The 12843-nt window shown below is 40.7% G+C and overlaps 1 protein-coding gene and 1 pseudogene across 4 annotated transcripts in view; one reads left to right on the forward strand and one right to left on the reverse strand.

Annotated features, from left to right (window-relative positions):
* The window catches only part of WWP2 (WW domain containing E3 ubiquitin protein ligase 2), a 157886-nt gene that overhangs the window by 109775 nt on the left and 35268 nt on the right, over positions 1–12843 (reverse strand). For all 4 annotated transcript variants that reach the window (XM_029241206.1, XM_029241211.1, XM_029241219.1 and 1 more), the window contains 2 exons: positions 5664–5811; positions 5201–5322 (listed from right to left, as the gene is read on the reverse strand). In XM_029241206.1, the coding sequence (XP_029097039.1) occupies positions 5201–5322; positions 5664–5811 (270 nt within the window). The remainder of the gene's footprint in view (positions 1–5200; positions 5323–5663; positions 5812–12843) is intronic.
* Positions 11476–11584, forward strand: LOC114890059 (annotated as a pseudogene).

Consider the following 12843-nt stretch of genomic DNA (forward strand, 5'->3'; position numbering starts at 1 on the left):
AGAATATATGAATTAACAAAATTGACACAAGATAAATCAGAAAAGCTGAACAAACCAATCATTATGGGGAAAGAACTGAAAAAGTCATCAAAGAATTATTTCAGAGAAAGCTGCCAGACCTAGTTGGTTTTATGGGTGAGCTCTTTCCTGCATTCATGGAACAGATAATTCCCATGTTATAGAGTCTATTCCCGAAGTTGGAAAGCACTTCAATTTACTTTATAAAATTAGCCTAGCCTTGATTCCAAAGATGACAAAAATAGTACAAAACTACAAACAAATGTCACTTATGAATTAGATGGAAAACCCCCAAATAAAATACGAACATTTAATTCTAAAAAAATTTTCAAGGAATAATCTACCATGAGCAATTAGGTATATTCTAGAAATTCTAAGGTTGTTACTACAAGGAAATTAATATAATACATTGAAAGCAGAAACATATAATTATCCCAATGGTTGCTTAAAAGCTATTTGCTGCATGCTGCAACTAAAAGATCTCGCGTGCCACAACGAAGACCCGACGCAGCCAAATAAATAAATACTTTTTAAAAGATAAAATAAAAACTATTTGCTCAAAAGTCAACCCTTATCCTGATTTTTTTAAAAAGACAACAATGATTAGTAAACCAAGAAGACACGTTACCAACTAATACCCAACCTGACACCTAAAGAAGTCACTATAAGCTTAGTTATTAGGGGAGAATGCCCACTCCATCACCACTAAAACAGGAAGTTGTATACAAAGCAACTAACAAAGAAAAAGAAGTAAAATTATCTCCTAAGACGATCAAAATTTTCGATCTTAGAAACCACATAAACGTCTACCAAGAAAATCCAAAAGAAACTGTTGAAAACCTATACTAAGAATTCAGCAAGTGACTGATTATATAAAAGAAAATACAGAAACTAATAGTCATATACCAACAACACTAAGTTAGAAGACATAAGAGAAAAAGATCCCACTGAAAATAATATCAAACCTTCTTTAAAAACTAAAAGAATCTATCTGAAGATAACTTCAAAATGATTTGAGTGAATTTAGAGACATTCCATGTTCCTGGTATGAAAATTCTCCATAAAGAAACTTTACATATGATAGATTCCAACAAAAATCTCAAGGGATTGGGGGTAGGAGAATAGGAAGAGGGGAGAACCTGACAAAATAATGTAAAATTCATGTGATGATGTCATCCATGCAAAGAAAAGAGGCAGGAAGATTTTGAAAAGAAGAGAAACTTGAACTGTCAGATATTAAAAACATAACATAATGTTATACTAGCTAAGGCAGAGTGATTTGAAAAGGCTGATAAAAAACAGCAATGAATGGAAAGTCCCAAACAGGCCCAAATATACATATGTTTTTAATATATGCTTAAGGTAGCAACTCAGATCACTGGGGATATAGATAGGTTATTTAATAAGTAGTGCTAAAGTAATCAGTTAACTATTCAGGAAAAATTAAATTAGATCCCTACTCACACTGTACACAAAGATAAATTCATTTGGATGAAGAATTAAATTAAAAAAATAAAATCACAATGAACTAGGGGAAAATAGAGATGATCATTTACCTGATCTCAGAATAAAGGAAAGCCTTCCAAAACATAAAAGAAAAGGCTGAAAATATAAAAGGTAACAGACTTGACTACAGAAAGTTTAAAACATCTGTATGGAAAAAAGAAAAAAAAAAAGCCTGAAAAATTAAAATGCAAATGAAAAACTGGGAAAACACAAATTACAAGACAAAGAATAACAGCCTTAACATATAAAGAGCTCTCTCAAAACCAAAAGAGAAAAATGCACATTTCAGTAAAAAAATGAGCAAAGGACATTAATAAGGCAATAAACACACTTTAAAAACATTCAGGGCTTCCCTGGTGGCACAGTGGTTGAGAGTCCGCCTGCCGATGCAGGGGACGCGAGTTCGTGCCCCGATCTGGGAAGATCCCACATGCCGTGGAGCGGCTGGGCCCGTGAGCCATGGCCGCTGAGCCTGAGCGTCCGGAGCCTGTGCTCCTCAACGGGAGAGGCCACAACAGTGAGAGGCCCGCGTACCAGAAAAAAAAAAAAAAATTCAGTCTCCTTGAGTAAATTACAGCTTTAAAAAAGGTGGAGTGGAGGTGGGGGGACTTCAAAGACATAACCACCAAATGCAATGAGGGGACATTGCCCAAATCCAGGTTGGGGCAAACCAACTGTAAAACAACACTTTGAGATAGATGGTGAAATCGAATATGAACTGGGTATTAGGTGATAATGAGGAATTCGTGTAAATATTGCCAGGTGTGATAATGGTACAGTAATTATGTAAAAAAAGTCCTTTTTTAATGAGATGCATGCTGAAGAATCTAGGATAAAAGGTTGAAACACCTGTAATTTACTTTAAATACTGCAACCAAAAAGAAATAGATGAAGCAAATCTGGCAAAATGTTAATTATAAAATAGGCTAAAAAAAAAAATATATATATATATATATATATTTTTTTTTTTTTACAAATAAATCCAATAAATGTTAAAGTGCAATAGAAACCAGCCATCTCAGCTACTGCTGATGGAAGGATAAATGGGTAGAACTTTTCTGGAGGGTAATCTGGCAATGTGTCCAAAACCTTGAAAAATGTTTAAATCCAGCAAGTCTATGTTCAATAATTTAATACACATTTTTAACAATTGGTACAAAGATTTGTAAACTTATAAGTTTATCAAAATAGCATTATTTGTGACTGTGAAATACTGAAAACTACCCAAATGTTCAACCTTAAATTTTCACACAGCCATCTGATAAGACTACTACCAGACAGTCATCAAAAACTGACTTTTGAGGAACAATTAAATATTTTACGGTACAACAGCTACGGAAAACAGTATGGCGGTTCCTCAAAAAATTAAAATAGAATTACCATGTGATGCAGCTATTCTACTTCTGAATATATATCCAAAAGAACTGAAAGCAGGGACTTGAAGAGATATTTGGACACCCATGTTCACAACAGCACTGTTCACTACAGGCAAAAAGTAGAAGCAACCCAAATGTCCTTGGATGGATGAATGGATCAACAAAATGCGGCATACAATGCAATATTATTCAGCATAAAAAAGGTGATTCTGGGGACTTCCCTGGTGGCGCAATGGTTAAGAATCCGCCTGCCAATGCAGGGGACACAGGTTTGAGCCCTGGTCCGGGAAGATCCCACATGCCGCAGAGCAACTAAGCCCGTGCGCCACAACTACTGAGCCTGCACTCTAGAACCCACGAGCCACAACTACTGAGCTGTCCAGCGGTTAGGACTCTGTGCTTTCCCTGCCGAGGGCCCGGGTTCAATCCCTGGTCAGGTAACTAAGATCCCACAAGCCATGCAGTGTGGCCAAAATAAAATAAAATAAAATTTTAAAAGAAAGAAAAAAAAAGGTGATTCTGATACGTACCACGTGAAAGAGGCTTAAGGACATTATGCTGAGTGAAAGAAGCCAGACACAAAAGGGTAAATACTGTATGATGCCACTCATATGCAGTACCTAGAGTAAGCAGATTCATAGGGACAGAGAGTTGAATGGTGTGGGTTGAGAGAAGGGAGGGAGTTACTGTTTAATGGGTACAGAGTTTGCGTTTAGCAAGATGAAAAAGTCCTGGAGACGGATGGAGATGATGGCTGCAGAATCCTGTCAATGTACTTAATGCCACTGAACTGTACATTTAAAAATGGTTAAGACGGTAAGTTTTACGTTATGTGTTTTTTTAAATCACAATTAAAAATAAAGATATAGTAATACATTTTAAAGAGAAGAATGCATGTTGCAAAATAATAAGTTCATGTATGATCTCAATTTTGTTTCACTGATGTCTTAAATATTAATACACTGCACACAGGGAAAAAAAGCTCAGAAAGGCATATATCAAAATGTTAACAATAATTATCTCTAGGTACTGTGCTTCCAGGAGAATTTTATCTTCTTTGTGTGTCTGTGTGCTTTTGTGTGATTCCCAATTTTTCAACAATTACTTTTGTAATTGAAAGCAAAAATATGCCAACTGGACAAATGAAAAAGGAGAGAAAAGGACACTCATGTCGCTTGCTGATCCTAATGTGAGAATGCCCACAAGTCTATTTCCAAATGACATAGTAAATATAATCCTCCTTGAGAATCAAATTATAAAAGGCAGGCTAGCATTTGGGAAAATAAAGACTGACTCAGAAGACAGAGCAGCGGGGTGTTCCCTGCAGAATTAGAATAGAGGCAGATCCTCATTTCAGACGATTCCCGAGTCCAGAGTGGGTTCACCACATCAGTGTGTGCCCAGCAGAAAGAAAAAGACCGGGGGAGCCTCACACCCCACTCAAGAGGCCCATCAGAAAGGACAGGCTCAGAAAGGAAAGACTCTTGAATCAAGCAGCACTCTCCCTGGGACTCGGGGCTCCCCACCCACACATCTCTCTTAAACTAAATCTACGTTCAGAAAATATTTGCTAGACAGCACATATCAAGAAAAGAAGGAGCCTTTCTTTCTGTGGCATTCCCTCGCCACATCTGGTACTGCTCTGAATAGAGGCTTTATGAGGGAGGATCCAGATACCTCAGCCATGGGTTACTCCACTGACCACAAACAGCAATAAACAGACGTGAGGATTTAGATTTCCGTGCAGCCGAGGCATGCTGAATAATCATGATAGAGCTTCCACTGCATTCCAACAACCAGGAAATGTTTATCGAGCGCCTTCTAAGCACAGGGCACCATTTGTAACACCATTCCACGCAGACAGGCAGGCACACATGTACACACCCACCCACAGACGAAGCTCCTTTGTTGTGTTTGAGGGATCAGACTAGGAAAGTAATGATTTAGGTTGGAGGCATTTGACAGTTTGATTTTACACATCACACATCAGGATCAGGAAAAGAGGGGCAGAGGGAAAGTATGCATCCCTGAGGAAGGATCAAGGGGGAGACATCAGTGCATCCCACCACTAGGGGCCCTGGACCAAGGGGCTGAGTTCCGCAATAGAGGCAGAGAGTAGCTCTCAGCCTTCCTAGAACTCCACGGACAACATCCACCGGGAGTACAGTAACTGCAGCCTCTGGTCCTGGAGGAAACTGCATCACCAGGTTTATCCACCATGTGAGAGACATCCACACCTTCACATTCTTTTCCCCACCCCCACAAATGAATGACGTCAGGTACCCCTTCTTTGTACATACTTTTGCCCCCATTGTTCTTCAGGACATTGGAGAGGTTGACAGAGGCGGTGCCTAGCAGTTCATTTCTCAAGGTGTGGCAGCTCCAGACCTTCAAATCTAAATGACTCTGGGCCGTGACATTCCTGGAAAACAAATACTTGATTCATCATATCCAAGCAGATCAGTCACTCCTGTAACTTAGAAGAAAACAGAGAAACTACACTGCTGACATCTTGAAGGTGGCGGGAACCCCAAAGAAGAAGACACTCACATATACCCTTTCCCCCCCAGAGCTGACCCTGTAACCATCTAGCTAACAATGAACACTCTGTGACCTCGATGATGTAGAAACACCTGAAGAGAAGGTGCCTCAGGTACCAAAGGCAGAAGGACTAGAGGCTGCTACAGGAAACCTGGATCTCCCACAACCCCTTCCTCTATTCTCCTGGGGGGCTGCATTCGGAGAGAAGGGGTTTTCTCTTACAAAATGATGATCTCGTTCCAGAGAAGCTCGGAGCTCCCAATTCGCTTCCCAGTCTTCTTGGTCTCACTGGGGAGTCCATCCACTGCCACTTCCACAAACGAGTTAATTCGAGGTTGACGACTATGCACCTTGGGCTTTGCTGACACCACTGGACAGGAAAGACAGAAGAAGTCAAGGATGAGTCAGAGGGCTCCCAGCTGCCCCCCTGTGGCAGATGTTCTCCCTCTTATTTTGTTGTTTCTTTTAAAAAAATTTTGTCTTTTCCTCATTCTAAAAAGACTTCTTTTTTAATGTGAGGGTATAAAAAGAGCATAAGAAAAGAAGCATAAGAGAAAAAATCACTCCTAACCCGAAAACACTGGGATAATTATCATTAAGATGTTGGTAAATACAGACTTTCTAGACTTTCATCTTTTATGTCTCCAATTCTTTAAAAATTCCTCTCCCCCCAAAATCCATTTTAAAAAGCTGCAACATAAGCCCATTACAAGCATACACCATAATTTAGGCAACTATTCTTTCACTGTTGAATAGATTGCTTCCAACTTTTGGCTCGGGGAAAATAACCACAAATGTATATAGTATCTGCATGCAATTCTGAGTATTCTTCCAAAGGATATGAACATTTTTTAAAGTTCTTAAAACTGCTCAGTTCCTTTCTAAACCCATGTAGACACCTATCAGCACTATAGGAATATATCCATTTCACCAAACACTGCATAGCACTGAGTACTATGTTTTTTTCACCCTTTGCAAATCATGTAGGTAAAAAAAAAAATAGTATAAAGATAATAGCTAAGAGTTAATGAGCACTTATTACAGATCCTGTGCTATGCACACATTATCTAACCGAATCCTTACAATGAGGCAGGAAATACATCATCATTCCATTTCACCCAGGAGGAAACAAGCTTGGGGAAGCTAGGTCATTGCCCCAGGCTACACATCCAGGGAGCTTCGAACCACAATGTGCACCCGGCAGCCTGACTCCACACCATGCTATATACCATTTCCAGACTTTGCTTATTTGTTCTAATGCTTTTCTTCAATTACTAGCCAGATTGAACAGTTTTTCCATGTACTTGTTAACCACCTGCATTTCCTTTTCTGTTCATTTCCTTCATGTGGCAGCATTTCTGATGCTTACACGGCACCAGCAAGCGAGGGGCTCAGCACCAACTAAGCAAGCGTACGCCCAGGGCTGGATGCTAGACAAGCTCCTTTTGTAGCATTTATCAGCCATAGTGGAAACTCCAGATCACTAGGACAAAACCCATCTGGATGCTTTCTATCCTATGCCCCAAATCAGAGCATATAACTGACGTTCCTTACCCATGATGACAAGACTGCCTGAACCTGAGTTCCCTTCAAGAGTTAGCAAACCTCTCCCTCCTAGACCCTTCTGAGGGATGACAGTCCTATAAGGGTCCACAACTTGGCAAAGGGCAAAGCCACCTCTGATTGTTTTTTAGCAATATGTGTCTTCTCCAGGACCAAAAGAACACTAGAGAGAAAGTCAAGGAACAACAGCAACAAAAGCTGTCGTGAAGATTAAGAAGCAACAAGGGTTGGTACTAGGAAAAGAGGTCGTAGAGCTGGGAAATGTGGCCCAGAGTGGGAAAATGAAAATACTACACACATAGACCAAGGTTAACTGAGGCCACCTGGTGGTATGAGCGCAGATCTGCAGGCAGACCCTTAAATGTAAAAATATAGATAAAAAATAGGAACTAGTTATATAGAGTCCTACCATTTTGAGCTAGACAGTTTCTTTGAAATCAACAAGTTCAAACCCTTTATTTAATAGTTGGGCAAACTAAGATCCAGGGAAGTGAGACATATCCAAAATCACGGAGCTAGTCAAAGGCAGTGCTAAGCCTGGAACCAAGCCTCTCAGCTCCCGGGCTGATTCTTTGAACCCTTCCATCAAGTTTCCCTTTTGGTCCTTGTTTTTTTAGTATCTACTTTAAAAAAAAATTTTATTGATATAATTTCAGACATTTAGAAAAGTTGCAAGACTAATACAAAGAATTCTTATAAACCCTTCACCGGGGACTTCCCTGGTGGTCCAGTGGTAGAGAATCCCCCTTCCAACTCAGGGGACGTGGGTTCAATCCCTGGTTGAGGAAGTAAGATCCCACAAGCTATGGGGCAACTAAGCCCTTGCGCCACAACTACTGAGCCCACGCATCTCAATTAGAGACAGAAAACCCGCATGACACGACTAGAGAGAAGCCCACGTGCCACAACAAAAGATCTCACATGCCACAAAGAAGACCCAACGCAGCCAAATAAATAAATTAATTAATTAAATAATTTGATTAAAAAAACCCTTCACCCAAAGTCACCAAATATTAACTTTCTACGCTACTTGCTTTATTACTCTCTCTTTTTCTCTCCCTAAATACATCAGTGTGTCTTTTCTAAGAACTAAGACATTTTCTAACGTTACCATAGTATAATTATCAACACTGGGAAATTCAACATTCTTTAATACTATTATCTAAGGTACAGACCTTATTCAAATTTTGCCAGTTACCCTATCAATGTCCATTATAGCAAAAGAGAAAAGATTTTTTTCTAGTCCTGGACTCAATCTAAGATCACATGGTGCAGTTAGTAGTTTTTTGTGAAGTTTCCAATTTACATAAAAATTGAAAGAATAGAATAAATAATTGCACATTATTTACTAACTGCTATCATTTTGCCACATATGCTTTTCTGTCTCTCTCTCAGCGTCTATCATCAATATTACCCAGAGAACTTCCGCAATAATAAAAATGTTCTACACCAGCGCTGTCCAATACATTGCCATGAGATACATGTGGCTATAAAGCACTTGAAATATGGCTAGTGAGACTGAGGACTGGAGCTTTAAATTTTATTTAATTTTAATGTAAATAGTTCTATGTGGCTATACTTGCTACCCTATTGGATAGCACAGGACCCAGATATATATACAACATCTGTATTTTTAAAAAAAGTTAGTTGGAGATATCATGACAGATCGGCCCTGACTACTTTCAGAATGCAATTCCAAACAATAAGGGCATTCTTCCACCTACCACACCACCATTATTATACCTAAAAAAAAAATGTATAGTCACTCCTTCCATCATTTGATACCCATTCCATATTCAAAGTTTCCCAGTTGTTCCCAACTTTTTTTTTAAATATTTATTTGGTTGTGCCAGGATTTAGTTGCGGCCCTCCAGCTCTGTAGTTGTGGCACGCGGGCTTCTTAGTTGTGGCATGCCAACTCTTAACTGTGGCATGCATGTGGGATCTAGTTCCCTGACCAGGGATCGAATCCATGCCCTCTGCATTGGGAGCACAGAGTCATAACCACTGCGCCACCAGGGAAGTCCCCCAAACATATTTTTATAGCTGTTTTTCTCCCAACCCAGGATCCAATCAAGATGAACAAACTGTACATGTGGGATCTTCCCGGACCGGGCACGAACCCGCGTCCCTTGCATCGGCAGGCGGACTCTCAACCACTGCGCCACCAGGGAAGCCCCATGACAATGATTTTTAAAGACTTCCTTCCACCAGCTGTCTTACAGAATGCTAAATCCCGCATTTTTCTGATTGTTTCCTCATGGTTAGATTTACAGTGAACATTTTTGTCAAGAATACTAACTACACAGGTTAGGTTGTATACTTCTTACTGTACACACCAGGCCATCCTCCTATTGGGGATACTAATTTTGATCCCATGGTTAATGTGGGGTTTGCCAGGTCACTCCACTGTAAAGATACATTTTCCCCGCAGTAATTTATAATTAATAAGTGGGGTGATATTTTCAATGTTTCTTGTTCTTAAAAGACAAGCCAGGGCTTCCCTGGTGGCGCAGTGGTTGAGAGTCCGCCTGCCGATGCAGGGGACACGGGTTCGTGCCCCGATCTGGGAAGATCCCACATGCCGCAGAGCGGCTGGGCCCGTGAGCCATGGCCGCTGAGCCTGCGTGTCCGGAGCCTGTGCTCCGCAACGAGAGAGGCCACAACAGTGAGAGGCCCGCGTACTGCAAAAAAAAAAAAAAAAAAAAAAGACAAGCCAAAATAAAGGTCTCAAGTTTATCTAGAAAGTTTACTATTTGATAAAATATAAATGTCAGTTTCTTATACATGGAGTCACATCTTCACATAGGATTTAGCTTTTAAAGTCAACAAATAAGGCAAAAAATCACATATTTCCAAAATTATACCCCTGAAAAGCTCTTAGGAAGGCAACAGAATAAAGTGTGGCATATTATCCTTCTATAGGTTCCAAACAGCCAGTTTTTTGCTTTGTTGTGCTGTGTTTTCAGTGTTCCTTCAGTTAAATATCAGATAAAATAGTTGGCTTACGTTTGAGGACCTTAGTGTATTTAAAAAGTGTATTGTAAAACTCTAGGACTGGAGGACAAGGATAAATTGGGAGATTGGGATTGACATATACACACTATTACTATATATAAAATAGATAACCAGGGCTCCCCTGGTGGCGCAGTGGTTAAGAATCCGCCTGCCAATGCAGGGGACACGGGTTCGAATCCTGGTCAAGGAAGATCCCACATGCCACAGAGCAACTAAGCCCGTGCGCCACAACTATTGAGCCTGCGCTCTAGAGCCAGAGAACCACAAGTACTGAGCCCACGTGCCACAACTACTGAAGCCCTCGCGCCTAGAGCCCATGCTCCGCAACAAGAGAAGCCACTGCAATGAGAAGCCCGTGCACCACAACGAAGAGTAGCCGCCGTTCGCCGCAACTAGAGAAAGGCCCGCGTGCAGCAACAAAGACCCAATGCAGCCAAAAAAATAAATAAATAAAATTAATTAATTAAAAAAATAAATACAATAGATAACTAATAAGGACCTACTGTATATAACACAGGGAACTCTACTCAATACTCCTTAGTGACCTATATGGGAAAAGAATCTTAAAAAGAGGGGATATGTGCATATGCATAACTGATTCACTTTACCATACACCTGAAACTAACACAACACTGTAAATCAACTACACTCCAATAAAAATTTTTAAAGATAAAAAATAAAAAAATAAATCTCTAGGACTGCACTATGAGAGGCACAGGGAACTGAGGCAGAGAGAGGGGACAGCATAGCAACAGCTCCCAAATTACACCAGAGGCTCTATCCACAAAATGCACAGGAGGAAGAACCACCCACACTGTTTAAATGGTTGCTTCTCTCCTCTTTCTCCCCCACCATTTTCCTGGATAGTATTATCAACTCCCTATAGCTTAAGTGCATATATAACGAGGTGCACCTGTATTATCAAGTTAGCTCTCTCCACACTAGTGAGAAAATACACATCAGGGAAAGGCAAGAGAGAAACCTTTAGAAGTCAGAGCCTGTTCCTGAATAACACGGTCCCAAAACAGGGACCTCAGGATATCACCAGTTTCCATGGGCAGGCTTCTGTTCTGACCTAGCCCTGCTAATTATTAGCTAGGCAGTAAAGGCTGTAGTCTCAAGTTCAAAACCCTACCAGTTCACTCTAATCCTTCTCCCTTCTCAAAAGGGCTGGAACAGCCATGAGACACCAAGAAAAGTAATTAAAATGTATGAAGACTATAAAAAAAATCAATAACTCAATAAGAAACAGCCAAAGAATAGACACAGGCAACCCACAGAAAAGGAAATACAGATTTACTTAAACATATGATAAGACACTAAACATCACTTATCATTTAATGAGAAGTAAAACTATGCTGAGAACACAATTTTTTTTTTTAACCAACCAGACTGGCAAAGATTAAAAAAAAAAAAAAAATCTGACAACATATCATGTTGGTAAAAGCGTGGGGACTACAGCCGTACCACCCTGAATGCCCCTGAACTCGGAAGCTAAGCAGGGTTGGGCCTGGGTAGTACTTGGACGGGAGACCGCTTGGCAATACCAGGTGCTGTAGGCTTAAAAAAAAAAAAAAAAAAAAAGATGATGTGGGGAAAGGAGCACTCATTGATAACAACAGTTTCCCTCCAGGCGAGGGAACTGGGGAGCTGCAGGAACGGAAACAATTGTAAACTATGTGAGTGCGTGAAATAAATGAATAACATTTCCATTTTTCAAACAATAATTTAAAAATTTGGACCAAAGATACAATTTTGCCTCCCAATGATCACGTTGAGAGGCCTGAGCCCAGATACTGAATGCCACTCCTCTCTCCCCGAGCATCTTGTGGTCCCGTGACTCCTCCTCCTAAAGCTACTGGAGCAGCAGGCTTTCATCCGTGTGATATTTACTGAGGCCGCACTATGTGTCAGGCACTGTTCTAGGCTTTGGGGCATCAACAGTAAGCAAAACAGACAAAAACCCCTGTTCTCGTGGGGCTTACATTCTACGGAAAGAGAGAGTGAATAAATGAAAGAGATTCCAATAGGTCAAACATTAAATAGTGACAGGGGCTGATAAGAAAAAGATAAGGTGATGAAGGGGAGAGACATGAGGGAATCAGGGTAGGGAGCCTTTAGATGGGGGAATCAGGGAAGGCCTCGTTGAAGAGAGTGACTACGGGGTAAAAATCTGCAGAAAGTAAGGAAGCAGACCAGGTAGATAACTCAGCCAAAAGAGCATTTCATTCAGCGGGAACAGCAAGTGCAAAGGCCCAGGGGTGGGAGTGTACCTGGTAGAGGCAATGAATAGCACGGGAGGTCCATGTGGACCTGTGCATCTAGCCAAAGAGGAGTAAATGTGGAACAGGAAATGAGAAATGGAAGGGGTCATATCATGTGGGATCTTCAGCTTGTATGCGGAGTGAGATAGACAGTCCTTGATGTGTTTGAGCAGAGAAGTGACAAGAGCTGGCTTACACTGTAACAAGATCACTGGCTGCTGTGCGATAAACAGAATGAAGCAGGGCAAAGGGCAGAAGTAGGAAGCCAGGTTAGGAGGCTACCGCCTTAATCTGGGGCAGAGATGATGCCAGCTGGTGGGTCAGCAGGGGTGGTGAGAAGTGGCTGAACACATTTTGAATGTAGACAAAACCAGATTTGCTGAATACAGGATATTGAGGAAAAAAAAAAAAATCAGGTCAGTTCCAGGCATGTCACATTTTAGACGTTTACTAAGCCTTCAAGTGGAGATGCCAAGTGAGCTATTGGATATACAAACCTGGAGTTCAGAGACAAGGCCAGGCTGGAGATACAAATGTGGCAGTGATCCTACTATTTG

This window comes from Monodon monoceros, unplaced genomic scaffold (genome assembly GCF_005190385.1).
Source record: "Monodon monoceros isolate NGI ecotype Baffin Bay Population unplaced genomic scaffold, NGI_Narwhal_1 Super_Scaffold_10, whole genome shotgun sequence".
Classification (NCBI taxonomy): domain Eukaryota; kingdom Metazoa; phylum Chordata; class Mammalia; order Artiodactyla; family Monodontidae; genus Monodon; species Monodon monoceros.